The sequence below is a fragment of the Macrotis lagotis genome, chromosome X, assembly GCF_037893015.1.
Source record: "Macrotis lagotis isolate mMagLag1 chromosome X, bilby.v1.9.chrom.fasta, whole genome shotgun sequence".
In the NCBI taxonomy this organism is placed as follows: domain Eukaryota; kingdom Metazoa; phylum Chordata; class Mammalia; order Peramelemorphia; family Peramelidae; genus Macrotis; species Macrotis lagotis.
In genome coordinates, this window is record NC_133666.1 from 76219144 (window position 1) to 76232744 (window position 13601).

The following is a 13601-nucleotide window of genomic DNA, read 5'->3' on the forward strand; positions in this document are numbered from 1 at the left end:
ACTCCCCAGTGGACTATAATTGATTTGATTTTTCAGAAATGCCTCCATGATGTCTGCTTCATGAAATCTATAAGGATATTCATAACCAGAAAAGGGAGCTGGAGCAGACATGGATCAAGAATGAAGATCCAAAGAAGACTTCTGCCTTGGCAAGATGGGATGCCTAGCTAGCTCCACCCACTCCCAAAAAAGAAACCTGGACTTCACACCAAACCAAATAACGATCAAGAAATAGAAGTGACTTCTCCCATCTCACAACTAAACAATAACAACAAAAAGCAGACAGAGGCTGGTCTGAGACATGTGTAGCCTGTAAGGCTCTGGGTCCAGAGGTAGCAAGAACAGAGGGCTCCCCCAAGCAAACTCCAGAGTAGTCAGAGCCCCAAGGGAATGATGAATAAGGATTAACCAGCACCACACACTGGGACCACTCAGCTCTATAGATATAAAGAGGGCCTTGCTGATATATCACTCTGAACCTCAAAGACTAAGTATTAACAATGACTATAGATCTCCCAAAAGAAGGCCAGAGTTACTCTGTTACAACTACAAACAACTTCAATGAGAAATAGGATTTTTCAAAAGGAATAAATGAACACCTAGAAGAAATGATACAAAAGATGAAAAAAAGAATTGAAAGCAAAAATAAACAACTTAGAAAAATGACCAATTTTATCCAAATTAGCAATTTCCTGAAAACTAAACTAGACCAAACAGAAATCAATGACTCCATCAAACAGCAAGAAGGACCAAAAGATTGGAAAAAATAGAAGAAAATGTGAGCTATCTGGTGTCCAAAAAAAAATCAAAACTGACCTTGAAGGCAGGACAAAGAAAAATAATGGAAGAACTTGCACACATTCAACTTGCACACTCATGATTTAAAACAGAAAAGAAAAGCCTGAATACTTTCTAGAAATCTTAAATGAAAGCTGCTATTAGAATCAGAAGGCAAAGTAAAGATATAAGAGGACTGATCACTTCCAGAAGGGAAAGTGAAAAGGAAACCACTGACTGGCTTGACTGTCCATAGTTGTTACAAAAGGTTTGCTTTTTTTCCTTTTCCTGTGTAGATTAGGGAGGAATGAGAAAAAAGAAATCTTGATAATTGGGGGGGGGGGGGAACTAGCATTTAATTTTTTTAAAGATAAAAATGGGCAACAAGAAGTCTGGCTAGGTCAAAGTCACTGAGGCCTCTCTCTAAGCAGCAAATGGGGACAAAGGAAGGATGACAGACCCAAAGTAAGACACTTTTCCTAGAAGGCAGCAATAGCCTTCAATTTGGTATCTTTTTTCCTAGGTGTAGGTGCCAGTCAGAGGAAGGGCTTACAGGAGTGGAAAGCAGCACGTCTCCTACCATCTTTCCAAGTTCCCAGGTTTCAACCTTAACATTATCCTTGTGATTCCTCTCTCCTGTATCTCACCTAGTCAATCAGTTGCCAAATCCTATGATTTCTACCTTAATCTCTCACATCTGGCACCTCTCTCTAACTCATGAAGCCATCACCTTATTTCAGGTCTGAATCACCATAGTTCTATATTGGATGTGCTGAGTTTGAGATGCCTGAAGAATATCCAGCTCAAGTTGTCCAAGAGGTAGTGATATAGGACTGAAACCTAGGCAAGAGGCTGAGTCTGGATATTCAGATTTGGGAGGTACTTGCATCCAAATGGTCATTGAATCAATGTGAGGCAATTGAGAGAAGGTAAGGAGAGAAGAGAAAGTAGCTCAGGACAAGGTCTTAGGGGAAACATACAGTTAGGAATAACATGAATGACAAAACAGTCAGAGAATGAGAAGAGCAGTGAGACAGGTAGAAAGAGAATCAAGAGAGAGCTGTATCACAAAAACCCAAAGAGCCTCTAGATTTCGAGGAGGAGAGAGTGATCAACAGCATCAAATGCTATAGAGAATAAAGGACCAAGACTGAGAAAGGATCAGTTTACCCATTAAGAGATTATTGGTGACTTGGGAAAAAAGCATTTCTGAGTGATGAGATTGAGTGTTGGATTGTGAAGGGAGGAAGACTAAAAGAAAAACAATGTGTGTGTGGACTGCTTTTTGGTTATGATTCTGGAAATGAATTGAGAAATTGTCAAAGAAAATAATGAAAAATACAAATAAATTAAAAAGTGATTAAAACTTCCCTATTCTTTGACCCAGAGATTCTAATACTAAGCATATACCTCAAGGAGGCCACTGGCAAGTCCCCATATCTACCCAAATATTCATAGCAATATTGGGGGGGGCAGTATAACAGAGAACTGGAAACAAAGAAGCCCATTCATTGGGTAAGAGCTAAACAAATTAGGGTACATGAAGGTAAAATAATCTTACAGTGCTCTAAGAAATAGCTACACAATGAAGACAAGAGAAGCCTGAGAAAATCAGCAAGAACTGATACAGAATGAAGTAAGCAGAGGCAGGCAAACAATCTACATAGACCCCAACCACAAAACAATCGAGTAAATGTTGTGTGTGGTTAATATGGAAATGTGTTTTGCATGACTTCACATGTATAATCAATATCATATTGCTTGCCTTCTCATGGGGTGGGGGAGGGGTGGAAGGAAAGAAGAGAATTTCAAGTTCAACATTTTAGAAAATGAATGTTAAAGTATTTTAAAATGTAATTGGAAAATTTTTAATGAAATATTTTTAAAAATAATGAATGTTGCAAAATTACAAAGAACAAGTATAGCCTCAAAGACTCGAGATGCGAAAAACAGTGTATATGTGTACTCAATGCACTCATCAGTGTTGCTGATTTCTCCCTTTTCTTTCTTTATTTTCCTTTTTTTTAAAGTTCTTTGCTCTGTGAGGTGACTCAGAGTGGGGAGGAATAAGGATAGAGGGAGAAATATAGGAGAGATAAAAACAAAAAAAGTACCAATAAAAATGTATTTTTGAAAAAACAAAAAGCAAAAACAAACTTTGGGAAGAAGAGCAATGTAAGACAAGGGCTTATAGAAGCCTCTTTCCCATTGCACAGACCAAGTGTCTCCTCCCTTACTTGTACCCAGCTTTCTGCCTTGGAAAGATTGCTCTTGGATCCAAAGTTCTAAGGAGAAAAAGAAGGGAGGAGGGAGAGAAGCCTAGGCTAGGGAGCCAGAGTTGTGTCGGCTCTATCACAGAGGAGAGATCACTCCCACACAACAGCTTGAGACAAATAAACAAATCAGCTTGGTTTTCATCCCTAGCCAAGAACTAGAGTGCTTGTTGGGAGCTTCATGGACCTCTGCACACACCTTCCTTGTCTTCACTGATACCCAAGATAAAAGGCCCAGTACTCCTGGAGTCCCCAGATTGAAGCTGTATATCCAGTTAATCACTTGCTGTCCTGGCTCACTCAAATTCCCAAATGGCATGATCTCATGGATATGGACATTCCTTCCAGGGATGCAGATCATAGCCCACCCAGGCCTCTTCAGAGGTCCATCTCTGGTCTGCCTCATGAGATCTCTGCATATCACAGTCTAAGGTCCGGAGACAACATGCAAACAGATATGAGCAAATGAGAATTGCACAGAAGAATTCAGAAATAATTCAAAGGAAAGCACTGGCACTAAGAGGAATTGAGAAAGGTTTCCTGTAGAAGGTCAGGGTTTTGGCTGGAAAATGAAGCAAGTTAAGGAAAGCAGCAGAAGGCAATGAGGAAGGGGAGCCCTCCAGGCAGCTGGTTAGTGTGAATGCCTGGAGGGGGAGATGGAAGTCAAGTGTCACTGGATCACAATGTACATGATGTGCAGTAGGGCTAGATTATCAATGGCTTTGGATGACAATCAAGAATTTTTTACTTAATCCTGAAAGCCTTAAGGGAAATACTAAAGTTTATCAAGTAAGGGGATGATGTTGTCAAATGTGGATTTGAAGAAAATCAATTCTAGAACCTCTGAGGGCAGGAACCTTGACACAGTTGACCGGGCCACTTCTCCCACAGCACCTTGCTCAGAGAAAGACATTCCAACTCTGCCAAAGGAAAAAAAAATGGAGAAAGAATAGGGAACTGAGCCAGAGCTGAGAAGAACCCAGCTCCAAACAATATTTGGTCAGTATTCAGTCAACATAAATACAAGCAGAAAGAGAGCCAGTCATTGCCCAGGTAGCAAGGTGTTCACGAAACAAAGGCCTGGCTCCTGAGCTGCAGAGAAGTACCCGCCAAGGAGGGCTTCAGGGTAAAAGGTCCCTCCCCAATGCCAAGCTGAACTTATTGACAACTTGAGAAAGCAGATTTTGAGGGAGTATCCAAGTTCCAATAATGAGGATAATGATAATGACAAGAGCTAGCAATTATATGGTACTATAAAGTTTTCAAAACACTTATTTTTTATCCTCACAACCACCTTGGGAGGTAGGTGATACTATCCCCATTTCACAGATAGGAAATTGAGGCAGACAGAGGTTAAGTGATTAACTTAAGTGTCTGAGGTTGGTTTTGAACTCAGGTCTCATCTTCAGGTCCAATGCTCTCTGCTTGGTGGTGCACCTTCTACTGCCATAAGATAGGAAAAGATGCATAATTTCATTGGCGTAAGAAACTCCCTCAGAAATTCCCCCTTCTCAGCAATTTCTCACTCTTAGAAAATTGTCTGAGGCACTAAGTATTTGGGTGACTTGCTCAGGGTCACAGAACCAGCTTATATCCCAGGGTGGATCTCGACCCCGAATCCCTCTGACTTCAAGGATGGTTTTTGTTGTCCAGTACACCACACTGCCTCTCAGATAAAGAATACAAGAAAAAAAAACCTGGAAGCTAAGTGGGCTATGTGTCATAGGGGTACTGAAGGGGCAAGATGGCACCAAGTGATCAGAAACCTTAAATGTCTGAGGACTATGGATTTGCTCCTGTTGAAAACCACTTAAGTAGAAGTTCTTAAACAAGGAGCCAGCACCCCCCCAGTCAGTTAATGACCTGGTTCACTACACTAAATTATCTGATTCCTATGAACCTTTGAGATATCTCCAACTGAATATTGGACATCTTAAATTCAACACGTCCAAAGTTGACTTCATTCTCTTTCCCATAACTTCCCCTCAACACTTCCTAACTCCCCTATTACTCCTCTCTCTTATTAATATTAATACTCTCTTATTACTATAGAGGGAGGGCACCTCCACCTTCCTGTGGCTCAGGCTCCCAACTGAGAAGTCATCCTAGACTTCTCATAATCAATCACCATCAACTCTCAGATCTAAACTGCTGCCAAAACCTGTTGATTTCACCTCTGTAACATCTCTCCAATATGCCCCCTTCTCTCCTCTGACAATGGCCCTCATCACTTCACAGCTGGACTACTGCCATAGATGCTGGGAGGGGTCCTACCTGTCTCCAGGCTCTCCCCACCCCAATCCATACTTGACTTGGCTATCAAAATTATCTTCCTAAAGCTCAGATCTGACCTTGTCACTCCCCCACCACATACACAGTCAATAAATTCTAATGGTTTCCTATAGCCTCCAGAATCAAATACAAAATGTTCTGTTAGGCATTCAAAGTCCTACATCATCTACCCCCCCTTCACAGTTTTCTTACATTTTACTCTCTGACATACTCTTTGATCCAGTGACCCTGGCCTCCTGACTGTTCAGCCAGGACCCAAGCTAACAAGTCCCTCCATCTCCCACCTCAGGGCATTTGCACTAGCTATCACCTTCCTCCATGCCTTCTTCCCTCCTGGCTCCCCTGCCCTTCATGCCCCAGTTAAAATCCCTCCTACAGGAAGCTTTTCCTAACCCCTCTTCATTCTAAAGCATTACTGCTGTTATTTCCTTTCTATCTTGCTTACCGCTTGTTTGCATACAACTGAGAGCAGACTGTGGTCAGGGATATCTTTTGCCTTTCTTTGGACCTCCACTGTTTAGCCTCATATACAATATTGCTTAAAAATGTTTATTGATAGAGGGCAGAGTCAAGATGGCAACTAGAGAGGAACATCTCTTAGAAGCTCTCGCATAAAACTTTGAAACTAAGGACTCTAACTAAATTTTTGAGAGACAGAACCCACAGAGGGACCCAATGAGGCAGTTCTCCTACTCAAGGTAACCTGGAAAAGAGTAGAAAGGCTCTACTCCCCGGGGTCAGAGGGGTGGCCCACCAGAAGGGTGGCCCACCAGAGCGAAAGAACTTCAGCCTCCCGGAGGCAGCCCCTGGGTGCTGTGAGCCAGGGAAGTCTCCTGAGATATGCCCCTAGGGAGCACCAGGAACAAAGTGGGGGAACAGCAGGGGGGACCTCTACCAGAACGAGCATGTGAAACCCAGCCCTCAGGGTGCACAGCAAGCAACCTGGTCTTTTGGCAGCCCAGATCCAGGCTGAGCTGGTAAGCAGGAGCCCCCAGGGCATGAGTCCATTGGACCTAGGGCCAGGAGTGAAGAGAGATTGCAGAGCTCTGTCCTCTGCCCCTGGAACAGGACTCTGGGGCTCTGACCACATTCAGATCCTGATCGCAGTCTAGGCCCCTCCCATACAACAGCAGGGCCCCCCCACCTCAGCCCCATGGCAGAGGGGAGCACATATGGTCATTCAAAAAACAGGAGGGAGGACAGAGCCTCACACACTGAGACCCTTGTGGGAGTGTCCCAAAAGCTCAGGAAGCACCCCAAAACCAGGCTCAGGCTGGGAAAATGAGCAAGCAGAGAAACAAGAGGAACACCATTGAGAAATACATTATCTATGATCCCAAGAAGCATCAAAATACTCAGTCTGAAGATGAGGAAGCACAAGCTCCTGCATCTAAAGACTCCAAGGAAAACAGAAATTGGGCTCAGGCTATGACAGAGCTCAAAAAAGACTTTAAAAATCAAATGAAGAAGTTAGAAAAAAACTGGGAAAAGAAATGAGAGAGATGCAGGAAAACATGAAAATGAAGCCAGCAGCCTAGTCAAGGAAATCCAAAAAAATGCTGAAGAAAATAGCATGCTAAAAACCAGCTTAGGTCAAATGGATAAAACAGTTCAAAAAGTTATGGAGGAAAAGAATGCTTTAAAAAGCAAAATTGTCCAGATGGAAAAAGAGATCAGAAAGCTCTCTGAGGAAAACAAATCCTTCAGACAAACTCAGGGAGATTGATGAATTTACGAGAAACCAGAATTCATTACTTCAAAACCAAAAAAATGAAAAAGTAGAAGAAAATGTGAAACATCTCATTGAAAAAAACAACTGATATGGAAAACAGACTTAGGAATGATAATTTAAAAATTATCAGAATACCTGAAAGTCAAGATCAGGAAAAGAGCCTTGACATCATTTTCAAAGAATTACTACAGGAAAATTGCCCTGATATTCTAGAAGCAGAGGGCAAAATAGAAATGGAGAGAATCCACTGATCCCCCCTGAGAAAGAGATCCCAAAAAACCAACCCCTAGGAATATTATAGCAAAATTCCAGAACTCCCAAGTCAAAGAGAAAATATTACAAATATCGTGGCTGCAGTCAGGATCACACAGGACTTAGCAGAAACTACAATGGAAGCTCATAGGGCTTGGAATATAATATACCAGAAGGCAAAAGAGCTTAGAATGCAACTGAGAATCAATTACCCAGCAAGGCTGAATGGCCTCTTCCAGGGAAAAAGATGGCCTTTCAATGAACCAGGGGAATTTCAAATGTTCCTGTTGGAATGGCCAGAGCTGAACAGAAGGTTTGATCTTCAGATACAGGACTCAGGTGAAGCATGGAGATTGAAGGAGAGGGGGAAAATATGAGGGACTTGATGATGAACTGCATGTTTTCCTGTATAGAAAAATGACACTGACAATACTCACATGAACCTTCTCAGTTACTAGAGCAGGTAGAGGGAGCTTTTATAGTTGAAGCACAGGAGAAAGCTGAATTTGAAGATAAAATATAGTGTAAAAATGGAGTCAATAGAAAAAAAGGGAAATGTAATGGGAGAAAGAAAAAGGAGAGGGGGAATAGGCCAAGATATCTCATATAATAAGTTTTTTTCTTTATTATAATGAGCTATTGTAATGATATGGAAGGGGGGAAGGCAAGGGGGAATGAGGGAATCTTTGTTCTCATCAGAGGTGGCTAGGAGAAGAAACAGCATATATACTCAATGGGGTATAGGCATCTGGAGTAAGAAGAAAAGGGGGGGGGACAGGGGGAAGAGAGGGATGTGAGTGATGGAGGAGAGAATGGACCATGGGGAGAGAGTGGTCAGATATAATACATTTTATTTTTTACTTCTTGTAAGGGGCTGGGATTGGATGACCTTTCCAGAACCATAGGGCCAGGTGGATGCTGGGCCTAAGAGGTGGTGTGGGGGCTCAGGGCCTCTAGGCCCCAGGACCAGGGATCTGTCTGTTGTGCTACTCAGATACCCTACAGAAGAGTCAGAGTTAAAGGAGAGAGAAAATATAGTACATAGTAGTGGAGAAATATGAAAGGAGGGAGTTGCGATCAGCAATGGCAGTGGTGGAAAAATATGGAAGTAACTTTTGTGATGGACTTATCATAAAGAATATGATCCACCCGCGACAGAGTTGATGGTGTTGGAACACAGACTGAAGCACATTTTTTATTATTATTATTTTGGGGGGTGCAGGGCAAATGGGTCTGGGTGGCCTGCCTGGGGCCGCATAGCAGGGTGATCGTTGGGTGTCTGAGGCCGGATTTGGACCCGGGTGCTCCTGGCTCAATGGCCAATGCTCTATCCACCACCCAACCACCCCTACTATTATTACTATTTTATTTTATTTTGGGTCTTTTTTTTCTTTTTTTGGTTTTTGCAGGGCAGTGGGATTGGGGTGGTTTGCATGTCACATGGCTGGGTGATTGTTGGGTGTATGGGGCCAGATATGGGCTCAGGTGCTCCTAGCTCCAGGGCTGGGGCTCCCTCCATTGCGCCACCTGGACATACCTACAATTATTATTATTATTTTTTTTAATTTCAATTTTTTCTCTCCCCTTTACTTTATCACTCAAGCGAGTCTATATTTTGTGGGGGAGGGGGTATTCTGTTTACTCTCAAACAAGAATATTTTATTAAGGTATAAAAAACATTATTTGTACAAAAAGAATAAATGAATATTCAAAAAAATGTTTATTGATGGACTGTACTTCCTCAGTCACTCCACCAAACATGGGGTACTATATTGGGTCAGGTCAAAGGGCAATGTAACCCAGGATCTTGTCTTAGCAATTGTACTCAAGAGCCACTTTGTAAGAAGAGGAAGTCACCTAGGCTTTTCAACGACAAAGGTGAGAAATATGGCTCCTGCTGCCTGAAATTCTTTGCCAGGTGGTCAAGTCATCCATTCAATCTTTCTACAAACTTCTCTGTCCCACCTCATTGTATCCTACTTCTTGGAGGAATGAGATGCTAAAGGGAAAATCCCTTGCTACTCAAAGTACCACTTCCATACATTTGACTTACAAGCATCAAGAGGTCTGTCCTAATCTGAGTCCCAGCAAGCCACTCATCCTGTGTACACAATGCCAGTCGATGTTAATCCATCCTTCTCAAAGAGGCCTGTGACATTAGGGAGGTGATGCTATGACATACAAGTGAGTTGGATTTAAGTGAGGGGGGTGCTGTGCCAAGTCACTAGTCTCGATTTCTCCTATGGAGGCCTCGGTCCAGTGGCCAGATTTGGATCAGGCCCTCAGAGAGCTGATCACGTTTCCTTTCATTATTCAGAATTCAGGAGGCTTTGGTTTTGTGGTCTCTCTTCAGACTAAAAATTCTCCAATCCCTCCTAGGCCCCAGTACTATAGTCATACTCTTTGGGAAAATCTCCAGCTGTTGTGTCTTACTGGAAGGGCATTAGCCACCAGAAGCACCTGTGGTCCTCTCCCCCTTCCCCCAGTTTTGTACCAGGGAAAGATCATGTTTCCTGCTTTCTCTTCTCTGCCTGTATTCTTGGCCTTTGGGGCCCAGCAGGACACTGGGCCAGGAGCTTCAGACAACATCCTACAATAACTCCTAAAGCCTGGGTTATAGCCAAGAATTCAGAGGCAACACCTTTTGTGGAGCTTGAAAGTATGTTGGGGAAAAGTATTTGAATTTGGAGTCACAGCGTCTGAGTTTGAATCTCAGCTCTGCCCTTAACACCTGAAAGACTTTAGGCAAGTCAATTACCCTCCTTGGGCTTCAGTATTTCCATCTGTAAAATGATGGAGAGGGATCCTCTTCTAGCTCTAAGTCTATGATAACTAAGTGCATGATCATAGGATACCTAGTGGCTGCTTTGGCACTCTTCTATCCACTGGTGTCTTTGAGACTTTCTAGGAGTTCCTCGTTTTTGCTACTTATAGATGGTCTGGTGAAGACCATGGATTATGTCAAACTGGAGTATACATATTTTTCATCTGCCTCCAAGAGCCACTGCTGCTTTGAAAATAAAATATGAAAATCTGATTTATGTGGCCAGATATTGAAAGGATATTTACTTTCCTATTAATGAATCCCTAGTTGTCAGTATATACTATATATAGCCTGGCCCAGCCAGTAGAGGACACCCTAGAGCACCAGAAACTTGACCCAGAACTCCACAGGAGTCATTTGATTGGAAATAGCTCAATTTAGACAATCACTGAAAATTCAAATGTTGCCTTCATGGTATACAGAAGTTTATCTAAGCTAAAGTCACCTTTAAAGCTGTCTGAGTTTTCCTGAAAGCATCAAAGATTTGAGGACAATAGGGAAGATGTAGTTGAAATCAGTCTGGCTAAGAAGAGGTCTCTCTCTGACCCTGACCATGACATTCTAGCTTACTCAGGAGAAAGATAACATAACTAGCATGCTTGTGTCTATAGTCAAGATGCAGTAAGAAAGACAGCATAAAAAGGTAGGGGTTTAAAAGGACAGTATGAAATACTCTAGGAGCATTCTATGGGAAAATAGGTGCCCCAAACCCCATTAGAGGTCAGTGCTAGCCTCCTTCCCCTAAGAATAGAAGCCCTAGAGATCCAGCCATTCTGTTAACCACAGACTGTAAACATGAGACTGTCTATATTTGATGACAAAAAGAATACCGAATTCTTTTACCTTTCCATTATGGTTCAGTTGCAAAGTATTTCTACTGGGGTGGGGGGAGGATTGAAGGAGTGGGGGAAAAGTTATTTAAAGGATCCAAAATCTCAGTTAATTATCATTTTGCTACAGTGTGTAAAGTTTCAAGATTAAGTGGCTCACTTTGCCTTCATCTTCTTTGATCAGCCCTTCTATAAGTTGGAACCTGCTAGCAAAGCAAGAGAAGTCTTAAAGTAATTTTACAATCTCAGAGAAAATTTCAGTCTTGGATTCAGCAATATTCAATTATCCTCAATAGTAATGCCCAACTCCAGTCTTGTGAATGCATGCCCACCTGCACCCTTGACAGTAAGATACTGAGTTCTTCCATTTCAGAGCATGCCATGTTCACCCTTGGCGGCTGAATGACCCCAGTTGCCCTCTTCCTCCCAAAGGAAAAAAAAGTCAGACTTCTATGATCAAGCCAGAAGGTTGACTGCACTTATTATTACTCTTTACAAACAATTCAATTCAGTAGAATGGTTTCTCAATGTGTCCTCCAAAGGGTTAACTATGAGAGGAGCAAAAGAAAGCTGAAAAGTTGACCAAATCACTGGAAAGTTCATATGCACATAATACAATCTCTCACTAGGCTGCCTCTGGCTCCTCTGGGGAGATCTCATTTCTTTAGCATGTGGCTACTGGATATTCCCCCTCCACCTCCCACCCTTGCCCCCAGGGACAGAAGCAATGTGGTGGAAGGGGAGTGTTTCCCCAGACTTTTGAAATAGTTTGGAAGTAATAAGCCCTTCCCAAAGAATGACCCAGCTAGGATGGATCTCAAATTTCAGGTTAAAACATCAAGTCATCTCCCATGGTCTAACATGGAGTTGGTTAAAAAGTTACTTCCCTGGGGCACACAGCACTTGAGTTCTTGGCAGCTGTCTGCTGCTTGGCAGCCTCGTAGCTGCTAAGAGGTAGTCGTCACCCTGAGGCATGAGGCTGACCAGTCCCTCCAATGGGCCTGCCTCCACTCCTTGGTTAGTTCAATGACTGTCTTTTGCTTTCTACTGGTTTAATGAGTTTGCCAGTTACTTTGTGACTGACTTAGGGAGTTCCTTTCATTTTCACTCCTTCCCCAGGTCCTCTGAGACTGACTTAAGTGGGCCGGTTATTTTGTGACTTCTTAGCAAATTATTGGGAGTTACTTTGTCAGTTTGTGCCAACTTGGTCGGTTACTTTGCCAGTTATTTTGTGACCAGTTTGGTAACTGACTTTGCCAGTTACTTGGTGAGTAACTTGGTCGGTTACTTTGTGCCAACTTGGTGGCTTACTTTGGGGTCAGTTTGGTAAGTGACCTTGCCAGTGCCTTGGGGCTTGATTTCGGGGGCAGTTCTTCTGCAGCCCAATGGGGTCCTTTGCCATGACCTTGTGGCCAACCTGGGGGGCTCCTCTGCAACATCCCCAGTTACTCTGGCCCGAAGGGTGACAGGCGAGCAGGGGAGCAGGTGGACCCTCCTTCCCTCCCTCCTCGGGCCGCCCTGCAGGAGGGGTGACTCACCTGCTGCGGGTCCCCAGGGCTGGGGAGAAGCGGGGTGTCCCTGGGCTGGGGATCGGGCGGCGGCGGCGGCGGCGGCGGCGGCGGCTGCTGCTGCTGCTGCTGCTGCTGCTGCTGCTGCTGCTGCAGGGGAGGTGGCAGCTGGCCGCGCTGGCGGCGGCGGCGGGCGGCTGGGGCGTCCCGAGGGGCGTCCCGAGGGGCGTCCGCGGCGGCGGCGGGGGCGGGGGCGCGGCGGGCCTCGGCGGCCAGCTCTCGCCGCAGCTCGGAGCGCAGTTCCAGGTAGCAGCCGAGCGTCAGCAGGTGGAGGGCCAGCGACAGCGCGAAGAACGCCAGGAAGAGGCGGCAGCTGCTGCCGGCGCCCGCCGCCGCCGCCGCCGCCGCCGCCGCCGCCGCCGGGGCCCCGCGACAGCCGCAGCGGCCCGGCCCGCCACCCGGCCCAGCCGCCCCACGCGCCGCCGCCGCCGCCTGCGGGCCCAGGCCCATGGCCTCGGGGGAGGGGGGGAAGGAGGAGGGGGCCTCCCGCGCTCCCCGGCACGCCCGCACGCCCGGCCGCCCCGGAGGCCCGCGGGCCCCCGCGCCGCCGCCGCCGCCGCCGCCGCCGCCGCGTCTGCTGCTGGGAAGGAGCCCTGTCAGGCGCGGCTACTGGGCGGCCATGGGCCGGGGGCGCTCGGGGCACCCGGGGGGGCTCGGGCCTCCCGCGGCCGCTGCGCCTCGGACGCACGCGCGCCCCCGACGGACCGACAGGCGGACGAGGCGGAGGCGGCGGCGGCGGCGGCGGCGGCGGCTGGGCGGGCCGGAGTGGGGAGCGGCCGCGTGTGCGGCCCCACTCCGCGGCCGGGGGGAGGGCGGAGGGAGGTGGGGGAGGCGGGGACGCCTCCCGGCCCCGCCCCGCGGCCCCGGAGCGACGGCGCCACCGCCCAATCGGCGCCGCCGCCCGCCTCCAGCCGCCCCGCCCCTCCGCGGCCCCGCCCCGGCCGCGCGCTCAGGGGGCGGGGCCGGGCCGCCTGCGGCCCCGCCCCGGCCGGCTCGCCCCTCCCCCTGCTTCCCGCTTTGCGCGTTCCAGTTGGCGGGAGCGGCTGCCTTTCT

At 46.2% G+C, this 13601-nt stretch overlaps 1 protein-coding gene across 1 annotated transcript in view; it reads right to left on the reverse strand.

The window, feature by feature from the left end:
* EDA (ectodysplasin A) overlaps positions 1-12998 on the reverse strand; it is a 193180-nt gene extending 180182 nt beyond the window's left edge. The window contains exon 1 of the mRNA XM_074201865.1: positions 12519-12998. Within this exon, the coding sequence (XP_074057966.1) occupies positions 12519-12998 (480 nt within the window). The remainder of the gene's footprint in view (positions 1-12518) is intronic.
* Between the last annotated feature and the right edge of the window lie 603 nt (positions 12999-13601).